Source organism: Stomoxys calcitrans, chromosome 2 (genome assembly GCF_963082655.1).
Source record: "Stomoxys calcitrans chromosome 2, idStoCalc2.1, whole genome shotgun sequence".
Lineage (NCBI taxonomy): Eukaryota > Metazoa > Arthropoda > Insecta > Diptera > Muscidae > Stomoxys > Stomoxys calcitrans.
In genome coordinates, this window is record NC_081553.1 from 179,152,098 (window position 1) to 179,171,499 (window position 19,402).

The following is a 19,402-nucleotide window of genomic DNA, read 5'->3' on the forward strand; positions in this document are numbered from 1 at the left end:
TAATATTGGGAGGAGAGGGTCGATCCCCCCGACACTAAGACACAAAAGACCATATATTTGAGTCCCTTATTTTTTCGCTCTACATATCCCGCTGAACGGTAGGACGTGACTCAGATACTTGGATCCTTATGTCAACATTAAATTCGAACCTACACTATCCCGATTGAACTACACGTCCTATTGAAGGGTATTTGTGGGTGGGCCGGTCCCGGTAGTCAACTCCCTATGAACTCTCATTTTATATCCATTTGTGACTTTGCACATTCATGCCCGTTTTGGGGGTTTTAAGGTTGGGTGGGCCCCGTAGACACCTTGGACCAAATTCTTATAACAGATATGTATTCGATTTCCAAATACCTTTTATTTGATACCCATATTGTCCCAATTGGTAAAAATGTCCGTTCGTGTGGAGTTTGGGATGAAGCGTCTCCCTAGGTTATTTGACCACAAAATTTTATACGAATTTCGTGTTTTTGTGGTATCCTAAGGTGGCATACAACATTTCGCTTAAATCGGTGCACCCATCTTCGATTTGAGCGAAAATCGGCCAAAATTTCGGCTCCAAGAGGCTCAAGAAGTCAAATCGGGAGATCGGTTTATATGGGAGCTTTCCGATATCTGAACCGATATGGCCCATTCGCAAACCGCAACGACCTACATCAATAGTAAGTATTTGTGCACAATTTCAAGCGGTTAGCTTTGCGCGTTCGAGCGCTATCGTGATTTCGACAGACGGACGGACATGGCTAGATCGACTTCGAATGTCGAGTCGATCAAGAATATATATATACTTTATGGGGTCTAAGACGAATATTTCGAGATCTTAAAAAAGGATTAATCAATCAATTTTTGTTGATTGTCTGTCTGTTGAAATCTAAGTCTATGCCGTGCGTTTTTCTTGTTGAAATCAAGCGGCAGTATCCAACAAGAAACTAGTAAAAGCGTTCTAAGCTCGGCCGGGCCGAATCTTGTATAACTCCACCATGGATCGCATTTTTCAAGTTCTTTGGCCGATATTGCTATGCTATTTGAGCTATACCAAGTTATAAACCGACTGGGACCATACTTGGTATGACTATTAGAGATCAAAGTGGAATTCATTGTGCAAAATTTCGGTCAAATCGGACAAGAATTACGCCTTAAGAAATAAAATCGGTAGTTTATGGGAGCTATGCCTGTTTGTGAACCGATTAAGACCGTACATGCAGTTGTTGGAAGTCAAAACAAACCGCTCCATGCAAATTTTCAGCCAGATCGGTTAATAATTGCGCCCTCTAGCGGCTCAAGAAGTCAAGATCCGAGATCGGTTTATATGGCAGCTATATCAGGTAATGAACCGAACACTGAACACTTTATGCAAAATTTTATTCAAATCGGATGATAATTGCGCCCTCTAGCGGCTCAAGAAGTTAAGATTCGAAATCAGTTTATATGGGAGTTATAACAGGTTGTGTACCGATAAAATCCATACTTGGCACAGTTGTTGGAAGTCAAAACAAAACACCTTGGTACAATATTTCAGCCAAATCGGTTAATACTCGCGCACTTTGGCGGCTCAAGAAATCCAGATACGGAATGGTTTTATGTGGGAGCTATATCAGGTAAGAAACCGATTTAGGCCAGACTTGCACAGCTGTTGATGGTCAAACGGAAACACTTCGTACAAAATTTCAGCCAAATCGTATAATAATTGCGCCCTCTATCGGCTCAGATCCGAAATCAGTTTATATGGCAGCTGTATCACGTTATGAAACGATTTGAACCATACTTGGCACATTTTTTGAAAGTAAAAAATCAAGTAAAAGCGTGTTAAGTTCGGCCGGGCCGAATCTTATATACCCTCCTCTCTTTTAAGGCAAATAAAGGATGAAGGAAAAAAATTGCTATGCTTCTGGAGATATATCAAATTATGGTCCGAATCGCCCTTTAGTGGCTCAAAAAGTAAAATAAGGAGATCGGTTTTTATGGGAGCTGCATCAGGCTACAGATCGCTTCAAACCATATTTGACGCGTATGTTGAAGGTCATGGGAGAAGCCGTTGTACAAAATTTAAGCCAAGTCGGATAGTAATTGGGCCCTCGAGAGGCTCAAGAAGTCAAGACCCCAGATTGGTTTATATGGCCCACTTACAATTCCAACCGACCTACGCTAATAAGAAGTATTTATGCAAAATTTCAAGCGGCTAGCTTTACTCTTTCGAATGTTAGCGTGCTTTCGACAGACTGACAGACGGACATGGCTATATCAACTTAAAATGTCATGACGATCAATAATATATATACTTTATGGGGTATTACACGAATTTTTCGAGGAGTTATAAACAGAATAACGAAATTACTATACCTCCTTCCTATGGTGGAGGGTGTAAAAATATCTGGTTCAAAATTTCAACCAAATCGGATGAGAATTGCGCTCTCTAGAGGTCCAAGAAGTCAAGATCCAAGGTCGGTTGACGTGGCAGCTATATCAAAATATGGACCAATATAGTCCATTTATGGACTATATATATGGACCAATATAGTTCCCAACCGCCTCACTTAGCTCACTAGCTTTATTCCTTCGAAAATTTAGTGTACTTTACAATCCTCAATATCTATTGACGGTGTAGATATCAAGCAATCAGAGGGTATTGATGTTATGGGCATGAATCTGCTTCTGTTGGTCAAAACATGTATTCGAAGTATCGAAGGAAGCATTGAAGTGCTTGGGCTTTCTTCTTCATATCTACACTACGTACATTAGACCGAAGATGGAATATAACTCGCATATATGGGCCGAAGCTCCAAAATCATCCCTAGAGCTGCTTGACCGTGACGGACGTTGGTGTTGATAAGAGATGGAAGGGTATCCAACTCTATTGTTTCCTTTTAACATCGTCGAAGCGTTGGTTGTGTGGCGCTGTTCCATCAATTCTTCCACGGAGTGTGTTCTTCGGAAATCAGTCTTCTGATTCCGGACTTGAGGTTGTTTGTCAGAAATACAAGATTTTCTAGGACAATGCACTACCGAGAGAATTCTTTTTTCGAAAGGACGGTTCGTATGTGAAGTCGACTTCCGGCAGATGTCTTTCCCGCTACTTACGACATTCAGAAATTCAAAACAAATGTCAATAAACACTACTCTCTCTCTCTTTCCCACCTCTGGTCGTTTACTATACTCTCCAACGCAATGCACTGCATATATAGGGGACATCCCCTGGTATCCGCATCCGCACATTCAACAATCTGTCAAGTGTCCTCAAGACGAAAAGTCTAGAGAGTGAAAACTTTTGAAGAAAGAGTTCCTTTTTCGTGGAATTATGACAAGTTTCGAAACCAAGGCTGTTTGACGGTTTAGAACTCGTAGTGTTTATTAAAAATTATTTTTTGCAGTAGTGCCTTATTACCGCATATGTGATCGAGTGCGCTTTCGCATCGAATGAAATTTCGACTCGTATTCAATGGAAGTTGTGCCACTTGTGTAAACATTTTTGTGTCAAAGTTTTGATGAATAATGATCGATTTAAACACTCGCGTTTTTAAATATCAAAAATTCCCGTTCAATACAAAGATACATAATTCACAATAGAGAGATTTCGAACGATTTTACTCGTTCACGTGTGCCGTAATTCGGCCCCAGAAAATTTTAAACTTCAGACAATTTCTAACCCATTATGATTGTTTTCTTTTCTCCGTAGAGCTTCTGCCGTCTTCAATGCGTTCATGGCAAATTTACCCCAAGTTTTGGATCAAAATCACCTAATCGGTGGTCTCATTCTGTCATCCGTTATGCAAATAGCTCTATATGCTCCCAATCCAAATAATAATGCCGCAGACTCGTATCAGAATCAAGTTTTCAACTATTCCCTTTGGTATTTGGAACAGTATCCCCGACGCAATTGGATGTTCACTATGCTCGTCGTGCTCTACAAGTATTCTTATACCCAACCTCCGCAAAGTGCTTATGTAAACTCAGCCATACGCATTATAATGAACAGTTTACGTAATCATTTCCATCAGTGTCGTCGTATTCCGATGACAACGAATTTGGATATACAAGGTACTTCTAGATCACGAGATGTTAGTCAACCATCGCTGGGCACCGATCCAGATGATAAGGAACAAAGTCCGCCCGCAAGTCCCATGTTCCCTTCGGAGGGGACAAGCGGTGCTTCGAAGAGTAAGGGCCAAAATGTTGCCTTTACGCCGAAATTGCAGCATGCCTTCAGAAAATACAATGATTCGAGTTTGGATGCCGATGAGACGGAATCTGAGTTGGTGGCTATCCCTGAAAGTGATTTATCCGATAGCACTCTGCATGGCAGCAGTGCTCCCGTAAGTGCTATTAACAAATTTGAGATTTTTTAATTCTAACCAACGTTTTTCAGGGATCCTTTGATGATACCATACATTTTGAGGAGATCACTCCTTCGAAACTGGAAGCTTTGAGAAATCGGCGAACCACCGATGAAATGATGAAGAACCAAAAGACCATGATAACCACTAAGACCGGCGATACGTACACCACAAAAATAAAGCCTACCACTACGGAGCCCCACTCTGTGGCCACGCATTCACGTCACAGTTTGCAGGAGGGTGTTCGCATGATTGTAACACCTCTGGTGGGTACAGAACCTTCAGAGACCGCCATTATAAGTCCTCCCGTGGATGTCCATCGCGCTGTGACAGTGCGCAATAAGTCGCAGACTTCCGATTCCGCTGCCACATCCACATCGAAAATGTTTGCCGCCATAGCTACCAACCACTTAAAGGCTTTGGGAGCTCTACAAGATTTACCAGCCAAAGTAACCGATACCAAGTCCCTATCCTCCGCCAGCTGTTCACGATCGGCCAATGGAAGCTCGGAAAGTTCTGATAAGAAGAGCAGTGCCAAATCCTTGACGGTGGAACCACCCCCGCAACCTTCCAAAAAACCCATGGGTCGCCATAAGACCATAATAGAATGTGGTGCCGCCACATCCTCCTCTTCCAATGGCAACGATGACTCACGTCTCAGTGCCAATCACAAGAAGGTCTCTGCCAAATCTTTGAAGAGGAATGACAAGGCTTATGGCTCACCTGATTCTCCGCTCTCCAAGATGAGTGTCATGCCAAATCCTGTAGATGAATTGGACTCCAACAATCTGCCACCTCCAAAAAATATAGCTGCGCTAGAGATTCCAACCCCAGAGCGTCTTTTACCAATTGGAACTCAGGAAAGTGTAGCAGCCATTGCCGATCGCATACGAGAAGGTTTAAATCTTCCCGACATTAGTCATCTCAAACAAGACAGCCTGGATGTGTCGGAAAGTACCAAAGACGATGTAACACCTAGCAGCAGAACAAATTCCCCAAGGCGTCTAATCAAGCAAGTGGCTCTAGAAGAACCCGGCGTGCAACATGGTGCAACGACGCCATTGCCTAAAGACGATGGCCACGATTTGCACACATCAATTTTGAAGACCGTACAAGATGTAAAGCATGGTGCTGGCGGGGGAGCAAATGGTGGCAGTTCTCATGTGCCCACGAATACAGCAACACGTTCGGATAGTTCAAAGAAACCCCGTCAGAAGATGGCTCCATTTGCTGTAGATGTCAATGCTATACCGGACATACGGTCGAGATATGCAGGTTCATGGCCTCCACCGCCCTATCAACCACCAGAGGATCCCGATGATGAGTTGGAAGAGGGTCAAGAAAATGGAATTCAAGCACAACATGCAACACAACCGAATCGTGTGGTAAGTCGAATAGTGTCCAAACAGACATGGGCAAATATGGGACTCAAAGGTATTTGGGAGTAGAATACAAATCTTGTATCATGGTTAGAAGGGTCCGGCCTCCAAAAAAACCCTTGGAGGAACTCAAATGAAAGCTATTCGGGAGAAAAGTATTTATTTGTAATCCAAATTTAGAACTAAATTCATAGGACCGACTCACCACTTTTACACTACCAATTTTTCTTCTTTAAACCAAACGGAATATTATGTAACACAAATAAAAGATATTTAAGAGCTGAGTTCGAATCTGATATCAAAATATGACATCAGGTGTTAGGTGCCGTCCAATTCCCAAAACCCACGCAAGAGGATATGAAAAGCAAACGGAACAATATTGGGCTCAAATAATAGCACAAAGAAAAAAATCGGTTTCAATCACGAAATTAATTGATTCTGTTAATTTTTTAATTGAAACTGCCTCAATCACAAAATTGATAATATCAATCACCGTTTTCAAAAAAGTAATTAACAAATGTTTCAATTAAAAAAATTGCATATTCAATTAAAAAATGATTGAAATTATTGAAATATTCAATTAATTTTTTAATTGGATCAATTACAAAAAATACTGAATTTTTTGAAATTTTCAATTAATTTTGTAATTGGATCAATTACAAAAATGATTGAAATTTTTGAAATTTTCAATGAATTTGTAATTGATCTAATTAAAAAATTATTTAAATTTTTTGAAAATTCCAATTAATTTCTATGATTGATACACAGATGTTTACCTGGAACATGAACTTGAATTGCATTATTTGGGCAAAGGTCCGTGGCCACCCTATAAAAAAAAATCCCAAAGGGGGTTCTCCAAAAAATTTCATTTGTCAGTTAGGGCACATAGAACCGGCTGTCCTGTTATTGCTATAGATCTGTCCAAATATAGGTCATTGAAATTTCCTTCACTTTATGTTATAGAAGACGAAATACCCTTTAATTGAATTTACTTAAGCGCCATACTTGAAACTGTTTACGATTCAATTTAAACAAGTAAAAGCGTGCTAAAATCGGCCGGGCAGGATCTTATATACCCTCCGCCATGGATCGATTTTGTCAAATTCTTTGCGTGATATCTCTTTATAGGCATACAAAGGATAATGGATGGATGGCTATGTTATTAGAGCTATACCAAGTTATGAACCGATTGCGGCAATACTTGGTTTGGCTGTTCGAGACCAAAGCGGATGTCATTGTGCCAAACTTCAGCCAAATTGGATAATAGTTGCTCCATGTAGAGGCTCAAGAAGTATAATCGGGAGATGGGTTTATATGGAAGCTATATCAAGTTATGAACCGATTTGGGCCATACTTGGCACGGTTGTTGGAAGTCATAACAAAACGATCCATGCAAAATTGCAGCCAAATCGGATAATAATTGCGCCCTCTAGCGGCTTAAGAAATCAAGATCCGAGATCGGTTTATATGGGAGCTACATCAGGTTATGAACCGATTTAGACTATATCTGACACAGTTGTAGAAAGTTATAACAAAACACTTCCCTCAAAATTTCGGCCAAATCGGATAAGAATTATGACCCCTAGAAGCTCAAAAAGTCAAGTTCCAGGATCGGTTTATATGGTTGTTGTTGTTGTTGTAGCAGTTTATTGTGTTCTATCTCTCGTCTGCTTGATTCTTTTGAGTGTCAAGACCCTGGAACTCTGCGACTAAGATGGGGTGGTATCTATATCAGGTTATGAACCGATTTAGACCACACTTGGCACAATTGTTCACGCAAAATTTCAGCCGAATCGGATAATAATTGCGCTCTCCAGCGGCTGAAGAACTCAAGATCCGACTTAGTTCATACTTGGAGCAGTTTTTGAAAGTTAAAACAAATTAAAGCCAAATCGGATAATAATTGCGCTCTCTAGGGGCTCAAGAAGTCAAGAACCTAGATCGGTTTATATGGGAGCTATATCAGATTATGAACCGACTTAGACCAGCCAAATCGGTTTATAGGGCGGGAGATCGGTTTATATGGCGGGAGATCGGTTTATATGGCGGGAGATCGGTTTATATGGCGGGAGATCGGTTTATATGGCGGCTATATCAGGATATGGACTAATTTAGACCGTACTTGACACAGTTGTTTCAAGTAAAAATAAAACACTTCATGCAAAATTTCGGCAAAATCGGATAAGAATTGCGCCCTCTAGAAGCTCAAGAATGACTTCTTGATCGGATCAAGTTATGAACCGATTTAGACCATACTTGGCACTGGTGTTGTTAAAAAAACACGTCATGCATAATTTTAGCCAAATCGGAAAGGAATTGCTCCCTCTAGAAGCTCAAGAAGTCTAATCGGGAGATCGGTTTATATGGCGGTTAAATCAGGTTATGGACTGATTTAGACCATACGTGGTACGGCCAAATCGGATAAGAATTGCACCCACTAGAAGCTCAAGAAGTCCAGACCAAAGATAGGTTTATATGGCAGCTATATCAGGTTATCAACCGATTTCGACCATACTCAGCCCAGTTGTTAGAAACAACAAAACACTTCGTGCAAAATTTCAGCCAAATCGGATTAGAATTGCGCCCACTAGAAGCTCCATAATTCAAGACCCAAGACCGGTTTAAATGCCAGCTTTACCACATTAATAACCGATTTAAACAATACTTAGCACAGTGGTTGGAAGTGACAGCAAAACACCACGTAACACCTCTAAAAGCTGAAGAAGTCAAGACCCAAGATCGGTTTATATGGCAGCTATATCAGGTTATGTAGCGATTTGCGCCCTACTAAGCACAGTTGTTACCAAAATACTAAGTGCAAAATTTTCAGTCAAATCGGACGAGAATTGCACACTCTAGCGGCTCAAGAAGTCAAGACCAAAGATCGGTTTACATGGCAGCTATATCAAAACGTGGACCGATTTGGCCCATTTACAATCCCAACCGACCTACACTAATAAGAAGTATTTGCACAAAATTTCAAGCGCCTAGCTTTACTCCTTCGAATGCCCCTATTGTTGGTCCATTGTGCTTAATTTCAGTAAAATCGGTTAATAAATGTACCTTTTCTGGGCCTAAGACCTTAAATTGCGAAACAGGTAAATATGGCATCTATAGCCAAATCTGAACCGATCTGGGCCCTATTGAACAGGGATGTTGAGAGTCCTAACACAACTTGCTATCCAAATTTCAGCAAAATCGGTCAACATTTCTATTTTTAAAGACTGTAGCGTGATTTCAACAGACCGACGGACGGACACGTCTAGATCGTCTTAAATTTTTACGCTGATCAAGAATATATATACTTTATAGGGTCGGAAATCTATGTTTCAATGTGTTGCAAACAGAATTACAAAATGAATATACCCCCATCTTTCGGTGATAGGCATAAAACTGAAAGTGTTTTGTTTGTTTGTTTTTTCCGGATAGACCAAAAAACGTCTGAATCGATTTTCATGAAATTTTCACAAATGGTAGAAATTAGCCCCCCGGTGCAAATAGGGTACTTCATTTTGTGATATCCGCGAGGGTGAGGGACCCTCCCCCTAACCACAATATTCAAAAACGCCAGATCTCGGAGAAGGATGCATCGATTTAAGTGAAATATTGTATACCTGATTATGGTAAACCAAAAAAAACACAAAATTGGTATAAAACTTTGGGGTCAAACAACCATGGGGGACACCCTACCTCAAAACCCACCCAAAGGGCATGTTTGCCGATTGAGACACTATGCGTATCAAATGAAAGGTATTTAAGACCAGATTACGAAATTAATATAACAATTTGACCCCAAGGAGCCGTCCCACCCCCAAAAATTACTTTTTTTTCGATTGGGGCAATATGGGTATCAAAAGAAAGGTTATTAAAGTAGAATACAAAACTTATATAAAATTTTTGAGTCAAGTCCCAGGGGGGCCACCACAGCCCCAAACGGACATGTAGGCCGATCGTGACAATACAAACAAAAGGAAAGTTACTTGAGAGTAGAAAACGAAACTTATATAAAAGTTTGGGATCTACTCCCAGGCGGGACGACCCACCCCAAAATTATGCACCAAATGGACATGTACCCCGAACGGGACAAGATGGAACCCAAACGAAGGCTATTTGAGAGTAGAATATTCTCTATTTTTAAAGACAGTAGCTTGATTTCAACAGACAGACGGACGGACATGGCTAGATCGTCTTAGATTTTTATGACGATCGAGAATATATATACTTTATAGGGTCAAAAATGTATATTTCAATATGGTGGATATAAAAATTAAAGTGTTGCGCTTTGTTCGTTTGTTTATTCCGAATAGACTCAAAAACGTCTGAACCAATTTTTATGAAATTTTTACAAATGGTAGAGTTTTGCTCCCCGGTTCAAAGAGGGTACTTCATTTTGTGATATCCCCGAGGGGGACGGACCCTCCCCCTAACCACAATTTTCAAACACGCAAGATCTCGGAGATGGTTGCATCGATTTAAAAAACGAAAAACACAAAATTGATATTAAACGTTGGGGTCAAATAACCATGGGGGACGCCCTACCTCAAAACCCACTTAAACGGGCATGTTTATCGATTGGGACAATATGGGTATCAAATGAAAGGTATTTAAGAGCTGATTACGAATTTGATATATAACAATTTGACCTCATGTGTCGGGGGCCCAAAATCGCATGTTTTCCGATTGAGGCAATACGGGTATCATATTAAAGCTAATTGGAAGTAAAATACGAAACAAATACAAAAAGGGGTCCCACCCCCAAAAATCACCACCAAACGAACAATCACCACCGATTGGGAGAATACAATACACCCCAAAATTATACACCAAATGCAAATGTGCACCGAATGGTACAAGATGGGATTTAAACGAAAGGTATTCGAGAGTAAAAAATTGCTCATTTCGCCCACTTAAATTATTATTCTGACGGTCTTGCCAGGATTCGAACCCAGGCGTTCAGCGTCATAGGCGGATCTTTATTTGAATCGATAGTACGGTCCAATTTTAAATGTGCGAAGATTTTTTCCAGCAAATGTTGACCGTGACTGCGCCTCACGTGGTCCATCCGCTTAGTCCAATTTTGGCATACTCTTTCCAACATTTCGGCCGGTATCTCACGAATAATTGCTTCAATGTGTCAATTGAAGCGGGCTTGTCTGTATGGTCATGATGTTTAGCATAGCCCCACAGACAGTGTTCTGCGGAGGTAGACAAAGTCGGAACAGGATCGAAGGAAGTACGCACGACCCCTGAGTCTTTATGGAGGACTGTGACTTCCAAAAGGAGGCCACATCTATCACGGAAAGGGAAGATGATCGCTGAGAATGGAAAGGAGCCGTCCTAGTCTAAAGACGTTAAATCGCACGATCTAGGAGGCCAATTGTCCTGTCCCGAACGTGAAGTAAAATTTTCTTCGAACTCGCCTCTCAATGAGTCAATTGTTACGAGTGCTGTGTGGCAGGTGGCACCGTCGTGTTGAAACCACATGCCATGCAAGTCAAGCTCTTTTATTTTGGGCATCTCATGATAGCGCTCACCATTCACAGTTACTATTCGATTCGCATCATCTTTGAAGAAGTACGGTCCAATGATGCCACCAGCCCATAAACCGCACCAAACTTTGACTTTTTCTGGATGCATTGGTAGCTCTTGCATGGCTCGTAAAATGGAAGAAGCGCGCGCGTAAAATTAGTTGGTATACACGAAGCTGTAGGGTTTAAAATAATCGGCTCTGCCTAACTTTTGACTTTTTTACTTCATTTTTAATAACACCTTGCAATCAAAATCCTTATCTAAATATTTTAGAGTAATCGACGAGTTGGAGACTACACAGTATGTGATCGTTGTTCAGAGTGTGGTGCTCTTCTTGAAGAATACACCGACGAGGAAATCGGTCTGCTAATTGTTATACTTGGAACCTTCATACATCGCGAACCAGCCATGGCTGCACCATTCCTTCCCGAAATATTGACAATATCTTCAAAGTAAGTGACTGTTACCAAAATTAAAAATGAATCTAAGCTTATTGTCTGTTCTCAAAATAGGATTTCATCAACTTCAACTTTTGCCTGGCAAGGCGAAAACGGACCACCTTTGGTATGCAGTGCCCAAGCTATGGCTTTACAATTCCTTAGATGTGTTCTACATCAATTGGCACCGAATGGAATATTTGTGCAAATTCTACAAACAGAAGTTGTCAGTAAGTAGAGACATAACATCTCCCATGCTACCCTGAGTTCATTATTGCATTGCCTATTACAGTGAAAGTTCGTCGCAATACATTCCGCAGCATTGCCAAAGCCCTGCAGGATTTCCAGGAGTTAAATGCTTCCAGTCCCATTTATATGGTTTGCGAGGCTTTGCAAGCCAAGAAGTCATTGCCACTCGAATCTTTGCCCATTATTTTCCGCAATATGTCGGAATATCTGCAATGTGTGGCTCCCGATGCCAATATTGTGCAGTCGGCTTGGCCTCAGGCTATGGCCAGTTTGGAGAGTCTTCTACGCCAAGTCATTGTGATTTTACCAAACATTACCAATCACGACTACCTTTTGGATTTAATTGTGGCCACTTTACGTTTAAATTGTGTACCCAAGACGCTGCTGGATCCATATTCGAAAATTGTGGCCTATTGTGTGCAGCATACCAATCTGGAATATTCGGTACTCTATGATCTCTGCATCTATAGCCGTTCATTTTCACGTGACCGTGACAAGCAATACTTGTGCCGACAGTTGATTTTTGAGTTCGTGCAGGCCTTAAAGTTTAAGATTAATATTCCCGATCATAATCTTCTGATGATAATTGGCTTTGTACTTTTGGACGCAGGTGGTACTTTGCCACCGGGCACCTTGCAAGATATACCAGAGATTCCATCGGCGTCGCCCACCAATGCTGCTGATTGCTTGCGGCAATATATAAATGATGTCATTGATTTTCTAGCCGATTTTCACACATTGAGCAAGATAAAGGTAAGTGAGTTTGCCTTACTAAATGATCCTTCTTGCCTTACGAAACTTTTTTTAGAATTTCAAAAATTCCCAAACTCAAAATGGTTTGGGTGAGGATACTTTGGGTGGCGTTCTCAAAGGAGCTGTATCACAGTACTTGGCCTTGGAAATGTCCAGAGGAAATTCTAGGGACAACAAAGCAGTGGCACGTTACTTACCCTGGCTTTATAATGCTCCCTCATCCTTGCAGCAAGGGTAAATAGCTCGAACTTTCCAAATGAGTAAATAATTCTTATGCTTCTTTTATTTTTTCCACTAGGCCCAAGGAATTCACTGAATGTGTGGGTCACATGCGTTTACTATCCTGGCTTTTGCTGGGTTCCCTTACCCATATGGCCTTAATGCAAAGACGTTCTGCCATCCATATATCATCAACGGCAAATCAAACCACTAGCACCACATCAAATCCCCCATCTGGTGGTGGTGGTGGTGGTCATCATCCACCCCATACCAACTCTACCAATCAGCCTGTGCCCCAAGAGGCTTCTTGTCACATTGCCGATCACATACAAGTCATATTTGCTGGATTCGCCGAACAATCAAAAACTTCGGTGCTGCATATGTCATCACTATTCCATGCGTTTACCTTGTGTCAACTTTGGACAGTTTATTTGGAACAAATCGCTCATACATCGAATAATCCGGAGGGCAACACCATGGGCGTGCTCTTTGAATTCTGGGCTAAAGTTACGCCTTGCATCTTGCAATTGGTATCGCATTCGAAACATAAGGATTCCAATGACTTCTCCCAAAATTCAAACGCCAAGGTAAATCTTCAGGGATTCGATTTTTAACTTTTGAATCTTGTTAAAGACAGACATTTTTTGCTCTACAGCTATCCGAAATGGTTAACTTGCATTTCCTGAGTCTACTGGAAGCTTTGAAGGAAACAAATTCTACAATTTTAAGCAAATTGCTGCCCTTATGGAGTCCGGTATTGTCGTCCCATACTCAGGTAAGAATAATTGGCTTTTGGGAGAGGGGTCAAGGTTAGGCAAGAGTAAGTTTGTAGTGAGAGTGTGTTTTCACAGGATGAACTAATCCTTATTGAAGTCGTTTTATATGCGAACTAGTTTACGTTCATTGAATCAGGTCCACATGTTAATGGCTACATCCTTATCTGTATCGATTTGGACGGAATTATGCAAAGGCTTTCAATTGGTGAAAGCCTTTACCTTGAGAGCTATATCTCAATCTGAACCGATGATATGTGAAAAATATGGTTATGTTTGATAAAAATAACAATCCAGACGGAGCATGCAACTATCCGCTATCCACAATCTATGGACGCACCCTGTAGCTTTCTGCTGAGCTTCCTATGATAACGATGAACACAAAACTTTCGGATGAACTTTCCATCGCAACAATGAACATCACACAAATCGGAGCTTCAAGTTCCAGCCTATGAAGTTATCATAGTAATCCCTTGCCACATCGACATCATCTCCAGTGCCTTCAGCACCGCGAAGATGTTTGCCTAAAAGACGCTACATATGTCCAGAAGACTTATGATTCCCTGATTTTAAGTAACTCAATGAACCTTCCTGGCTCGGTGGCTCTATAAAATTATGATTCATCCGTGTACATAGAAGATCCTGGCAAGGGCGGGTTACCCCAGCCAATAGATCCCAGTTCAGGGAGAGAATCATATATAGAATAACCCTTCTCCCAAGAATATCAGAAAAGAATTTTCAGCGCTGGTTGTACCCTCCTAATGCTGGCGACATTTGTAGGGTACTACGCCAAAGAAGTGTCACACTGAAGCACGCCTTTCGGACTCGGCTTTAAAAAGTTCCCTCAACATTGAACTTAATCTTGAATCGCGCAGCACTCATTGATATGTGTACTGATTACTAGGGCGGATGTCAATGGTCTAAGTTTGTCTTTTTAAAGACTTCCACTCGAAACTATCCTCCAAGCAAACCCAGACAAGTAGGCAATAAACACATCAGACATCCACAACGGTGTGACATGGCAGCCGGTTGTACGTACCGGATTGACCCGATGGAGTACTTCATCGGCAAGGGCTGCCTCCTCAGTGTATAACACACTGCTACAACAACAACAAGAAAAACTCTTAAGACGCTATTACAGGGCATTTAGATGTCGTATATCATGTCACTTTTTGTATGCACATGTAATTGAAAATTTTTGTCCAAATTGTCAATTTACATACGATTTACCTTTTTTGCTTTCACATCTGTATGTTATTTTCGTATGACATAACCTTAATATTTGAGCAAAAACTGATTTTTATGCGTAAAAATAGTTAAAGCTTTGAGAAAGTTGGTAAAATCATAAATAAGCGAAAACAATTTAATTTGGGTTTACTTCATTCGACTGACAACAAAAACAGCTGATTTCTTTGTTTCTGTCAGACGGAATAGAGCACACTCTAATGTGCTATTTTGAAAAGTGATTTTCATATGTTAGTTTCGTTTGTATCACATGACATGTACAACTCAACATGTGATAATTTGACATGACATGTCATGTCATAAGAGCCTTTAAGAATATTTTTTTATCATAAAACGTATTTTCCCGTTTTATGATAAAAAAAAAATTTTAGTCCCTTTGAAGTACTTTTGAGACTGCAGATTCTAGACTGAGGTTTCGGGAGCCACATTGAATTTCACTTTAGAAGGTCTTTGATCGATCACTACCTCTAAAGATGGCAATAATAAAACCATGTTTTTTTCTTTTTATTTCTTTTTAGCTCTCAGATACTCTGCATGTGCGTTTGCAAAGTGTTAGAGATTATGCTCCTGATTATGACAAACAACAGGCGCACAGTGCTGAAGTTCTACTGAAATGGCTACAACGTCTCCAATTCAAAATGGGTCAAATCGAATTGCAAGCATCGACAGCGACACAATTCTATTCAATATAAACGAGTTTCTTTTACAAAAAAATTAACTAACATACAGATATAATTTAAAATAAAATCACATACATACATAAGAAGGAGCAATTAAGACTCTGAACAAATTCGAGCCCAGCTCTTGTTTTGAAAATGTTTTTTTATAGAAATATTGTAACGATCTATGTCAAATGATTGATGTTGTTGTCACTGTAGTAAAACAGAATATACCAGTTTCAATGTTGAATGTGTTATTGGAAAAATTAAAAAAATATATATATATATGACATTAGTACCTTGTTTTTTAATCATAGACTGTGTAGGTAACGCCTCCAGATTTTTCCTCATCCAAAGGATCTGTGACTTCATCGTCTTCATTGAATTTCTGTTCTCCTTCAATGTGATTTGTGTGGTTAGCTTTTTTATCCGCAGGTTTGGAACGATAATTTGTAAAGGAGGGATTGGTTTTTAAGATTTCATCTGCTGGCAGTTGCATTTTTATTTTTTCCATACGTTTCACTTTGGCTGCCAAGCGTTCGGCGGCTTGTTTTTCTTGCAGTTCCTGAAAAAGCGATCAATAATCAAAGTGAACTATCAAAGCAAAAATCAACTCTTACTTTTAGTTTTAACAAATAATCGGTCTGTATTTCAACCGAATCCATGAGACTCAGTAGTTGGGTAGCATGATGCTGTATTGGCGGTGGCGTAGCCGCCGTAATCTCCCAGTTTTTACCTTTCTTTCTTTGCTTTTCTTTGGCGGGATCATGGACATTGGAGACTGTTGTGCGGAATGGCAGGAATTTTGGTTTTTGATTTGTTGCTACTTGTACTTCAGTCTTTTCCACTAAATAATGGACATGGGGATCTAAATCTAAATGTTGGGAACATGAGCTGGATGTTCTAGACTCGTTGCGAGAAGAGTTTAAACTAGCATTGAGACTTTGCAGTTTAGGTTTCAGAGACTCCAGTTTTTCCTTTAAATCGATTGCAACTATTTCAGCATCTATGGCTGTGGTATTTAGATCGCCACTAGCATTTTCGGTATTTACTCCAGAGCCGGGCGAATCAGCTTTAAACGATTGAATTTCCTTGAGGTCTTCTGCAGTGATTAATTTCTCTTCGGGTGGTTCAACTTTCACTTTGCGCTCATGCATTTGTTTTTGGGCTATAATGCGCAAAGGATCCATCTCCAACTCATCGTCACTGTCGAGAATGTCATTTAAGGCATCATGGTCAGCTTGACCAATTTTTCCCCGCCACTCCATTTCATTCAGTGCCCTTTCACCTTTTGATGCTATGTTGAGAGCTGAGAATAATTTGGCAGCCTCCTCCACATTAGAGCGTCTGTCAAGTTCCGCCACAACCTTGTCATAGAAATCCTGAATCCGTTTGCCCTTGTCAGGCAATTTTTGTAAATTAGCTCTAAAGGAATCAGAGCAGTAAATGGAATAAACTTGCTATGGCTATTTACTTTAACTTAACTTACTTGTTGGCCAATAGCTTGGCTTCCCTTTCTTTTATGTCCATTAGTTCTATTTGTGTAAGCTTGGTTAGATCTTTGACATGACACTCTTTCTGAGCTTTGGGCATTTCACCAGGAATGCGGTTTAATATGGGCCTTGGTATTGAACTCATTTTGATATTCAAGTTGCTGTTGTAATCCAATAAGGGCCCTTTTTAATTATTGGCCTGCTTATAATAAAGTTAGCCCAAAATTTAGAATTTTTTTCCTCAATAAAACTTCTGTTTGCAATTCTACCGCAATCGAGTTTTACAATTATCAACATGAACAGCTGTTGCCCGAGCGAAAGCGTTTATGTGCGTTTTACCACAATGACGGCGGTAGACGCCAACACTTGCCATAACTAATTCAGGGCGCACACCAAACGATATATCTTTATTGAAAGACAGGATGTACTTATAAGATGAGGTCCAAGGCGAACAGCTGAGTATAATTTTTTTATATGAGTTTTTATTTTGCATTATATCTAAACCTCAAAGCTGTGATTTTATTTTATCCGACATTACACACACATGGCGTAACAGTTAACGGTGGTCTCATTTGTACAACAACCTTAATTCATGTGGTGCAATCCGCCATGTTGTCATCAAGCTAATCGAACTTTTCCAAAACGCCCAATGAAATTCATGTGCGTGTGTGTATACTTGTGCGTACATGAGCAGAGAATATGCGAGAAAGTAGATAAAAACAAAGAGAATGCAAACACAAATCTGTCCTCTTAATACCGTCAAACCTGGCTGGCTGTTAACAACTGCTCGCGGTAGACTACCTTTTTAAATCCGCCTTGTTACAAAGCAACCTTGTATAAGCAACAAAACAGTGTTATAATGATGAAAATACAAATATAAAACACATTTGAAGAATATAAGTTGTAAAACAAAGTCTATTGCTAAAACCACTTTGACATTTCAATTTGCGGCATTTACCACTCAAAGTATTTTTTTTTGTTATTGTGCTAATAACGCTACCTCTTAATAGTATCATGATTGAAAGACTCAAACGCATATCGTTCATAGTTAAAATCGCTTACAAACGGTATGTATTTATCATATGGCATGTCACTTTCTGTATACATATGACTCTCATTATGTATGTCATACAGGAATAGAGCACATAGTATGAAGGCAGGATGCACTTCTAAGGTGAAGTCATGCGAACAGCTGAGTATAATTTTTTTTATATGTTTTTATTTTGCAGTATATCTAAATGTCAATAGTGAAGGGAGCATACACCTGGTGGTCACAGACTCTAAAGCTGAAGAGGGAAATACACAAATTATTGAGTACACTATCTGTCAAAATCAGTGATTAGTACAACTCTGATTTTGAGTATGTTACTAGTTCGCGCCATTTTTCGTTGTTTGTGTATGTTATTGGTCTCAACTATAATACACACACACACACAACCAAAACTCGTTGACAGATAGTGTACTTCGCGTGAAGAAATTGTACTCAGTTGCTTACGGTACACTACCTGATAATTATGGTAGACTCTTACCAAGAAAATTGCAATTCTCTGACCAGCTAAAAATATTAACAAAATCCGTGCATAAAAAAGTTGGTAATGCAGCCTATTAAACCAAAGGAATTTTCTTTTTTTCTAAAAAATAAAAATACGACAAACACTTGCCTGAATTATCATTTTAACTTACTTCATATGAAAAAGACGTACAATGTAAATGGGATTCTAAATTTTAAATTCACTCGCGAAATTTATAATTTCTTTGACAAAATCGCAAAACTATAGCGAATAGCAAGGCAAGAGGAAAAACTTTAATGCAGAAAAGGGTTCTGGCCGTTGTTTTTGTAGCCGTGAGTTATACACTGAGGCGGCAGCCCTTGCCGATAAATAAGTCCATCGGGTCAATCCGGTACGTACAACCGGCTGCCATGGGATCTGACCGTGGAGATCACAGGTGAACTGAAAAGACCCGTTCTCCGCTTATCCAGATGCTTTTAAATGCTCGAGTCACTTCCAAAACTTCACACAATTCTGTTTATTCTAAGTCAAATATGGCTACCGAGGCAAAACTAAGTTTAGGACCATATTTCTATTTGCACTGGAAATGGGGAATCATTCGTCAAATTTTAGTACAAAACAAGTAAAAGCGTGCTAAGCGGCCGTGCCGAATCTTATATACCCCCCACCATAGATGGCATTTGTCGAGTTCTTTTCCTGGCATCTCTTCTTAGCCATAAAAGGGCGATATCAAGATATGGTACGGTTTGGACCACAATTAAAGTATATGTTGGAGACCTGTGTAAAATGTCAGTTAATTCGAACAAGAATTACGCCCTTTG

At 40.1% G+C, this 19,402-nt stretch overlaps 2 protein-coding genes across 10 annotated transcripts in view; one reads left to right on the forward strand and one right to left on the reverse strand.

Annotated features, from left to right (window-relative positions):
* Positions 1 to 15,872, forward strand: part of LOC106086108 (protein unc-79 homolog) — a 68,312-nt gene extending 52,440 nt beyond the window's left edge. For all 9 annotated transcript variants that reach the window (XM_059362151.1, XM_059362153.1, XM_059362156.1 and 6 more), the window contains 9 exons: positions 3,677 to 4,313; positions 4,367 to 5,719; positions 11,516 to 11,694; positions 11,755 to 11,909; positions 11,972 to 12,681; positions 12,737 to 12,915; positions 12,980 to 13,487; positions 13,556 to 13,675; positions 15,437 to 15,872. In XM_059362151.1, coding sequence (XP_059218134.1) covers positions 3,677 to 4,313; positions 4,367 to 5,719; positions 11,516 to 11,694; positions 11,755 to 11,909; positions 11,972 to 12,681; positions 12,737 to 12,915; positions 12,980 to 13,487; positions 13,556 to 13,675; positions 15,437 to 15,610 — 4,015 coding nt within the window. In that variant the 3' untranslated portion in view covers positions 15,611 to 15,872. The remainder of the gene's footprint in view (positions 1 to 3,676; positions 4,314 to 4,366; positions 5,720 to 11,515; positions 11,695 to 11,754; positions 11,910 to 11,971; positions 12,682 to 12,736; positions 12,916 to 12,979; positions 13,488 to 13,555; positions 13,676 to 15,436) is intronic.
* Positions 15,509 to 17,343, reverse strand: LOC106086109 (uncharacterized). The gene is made up of 4 exons (XM_013250639.2): positions 17,067 to 17,343; positions 16,198 to 17,002; positions 15,877 to 16,142; positions 15,509 to 15,790 (listed from the first exon to the last, which is right to left on the reverse strand). Exons 1-3 carry the CDS (start codon positions 17,213 to 17,215, stop codon positions 15,885 to 15,887), a joined length of 1,212 nt encoding a protein of 403 aa, XP_013106093.2. The 5' UTR covers positions 17,216 to 17,343; the 3' UTR covers positions 15,509 to 15,790; positions 15,877 to 15,884.
* Positions 17,344 to 19,402: the final 2,059 nt, after the last annotated feature.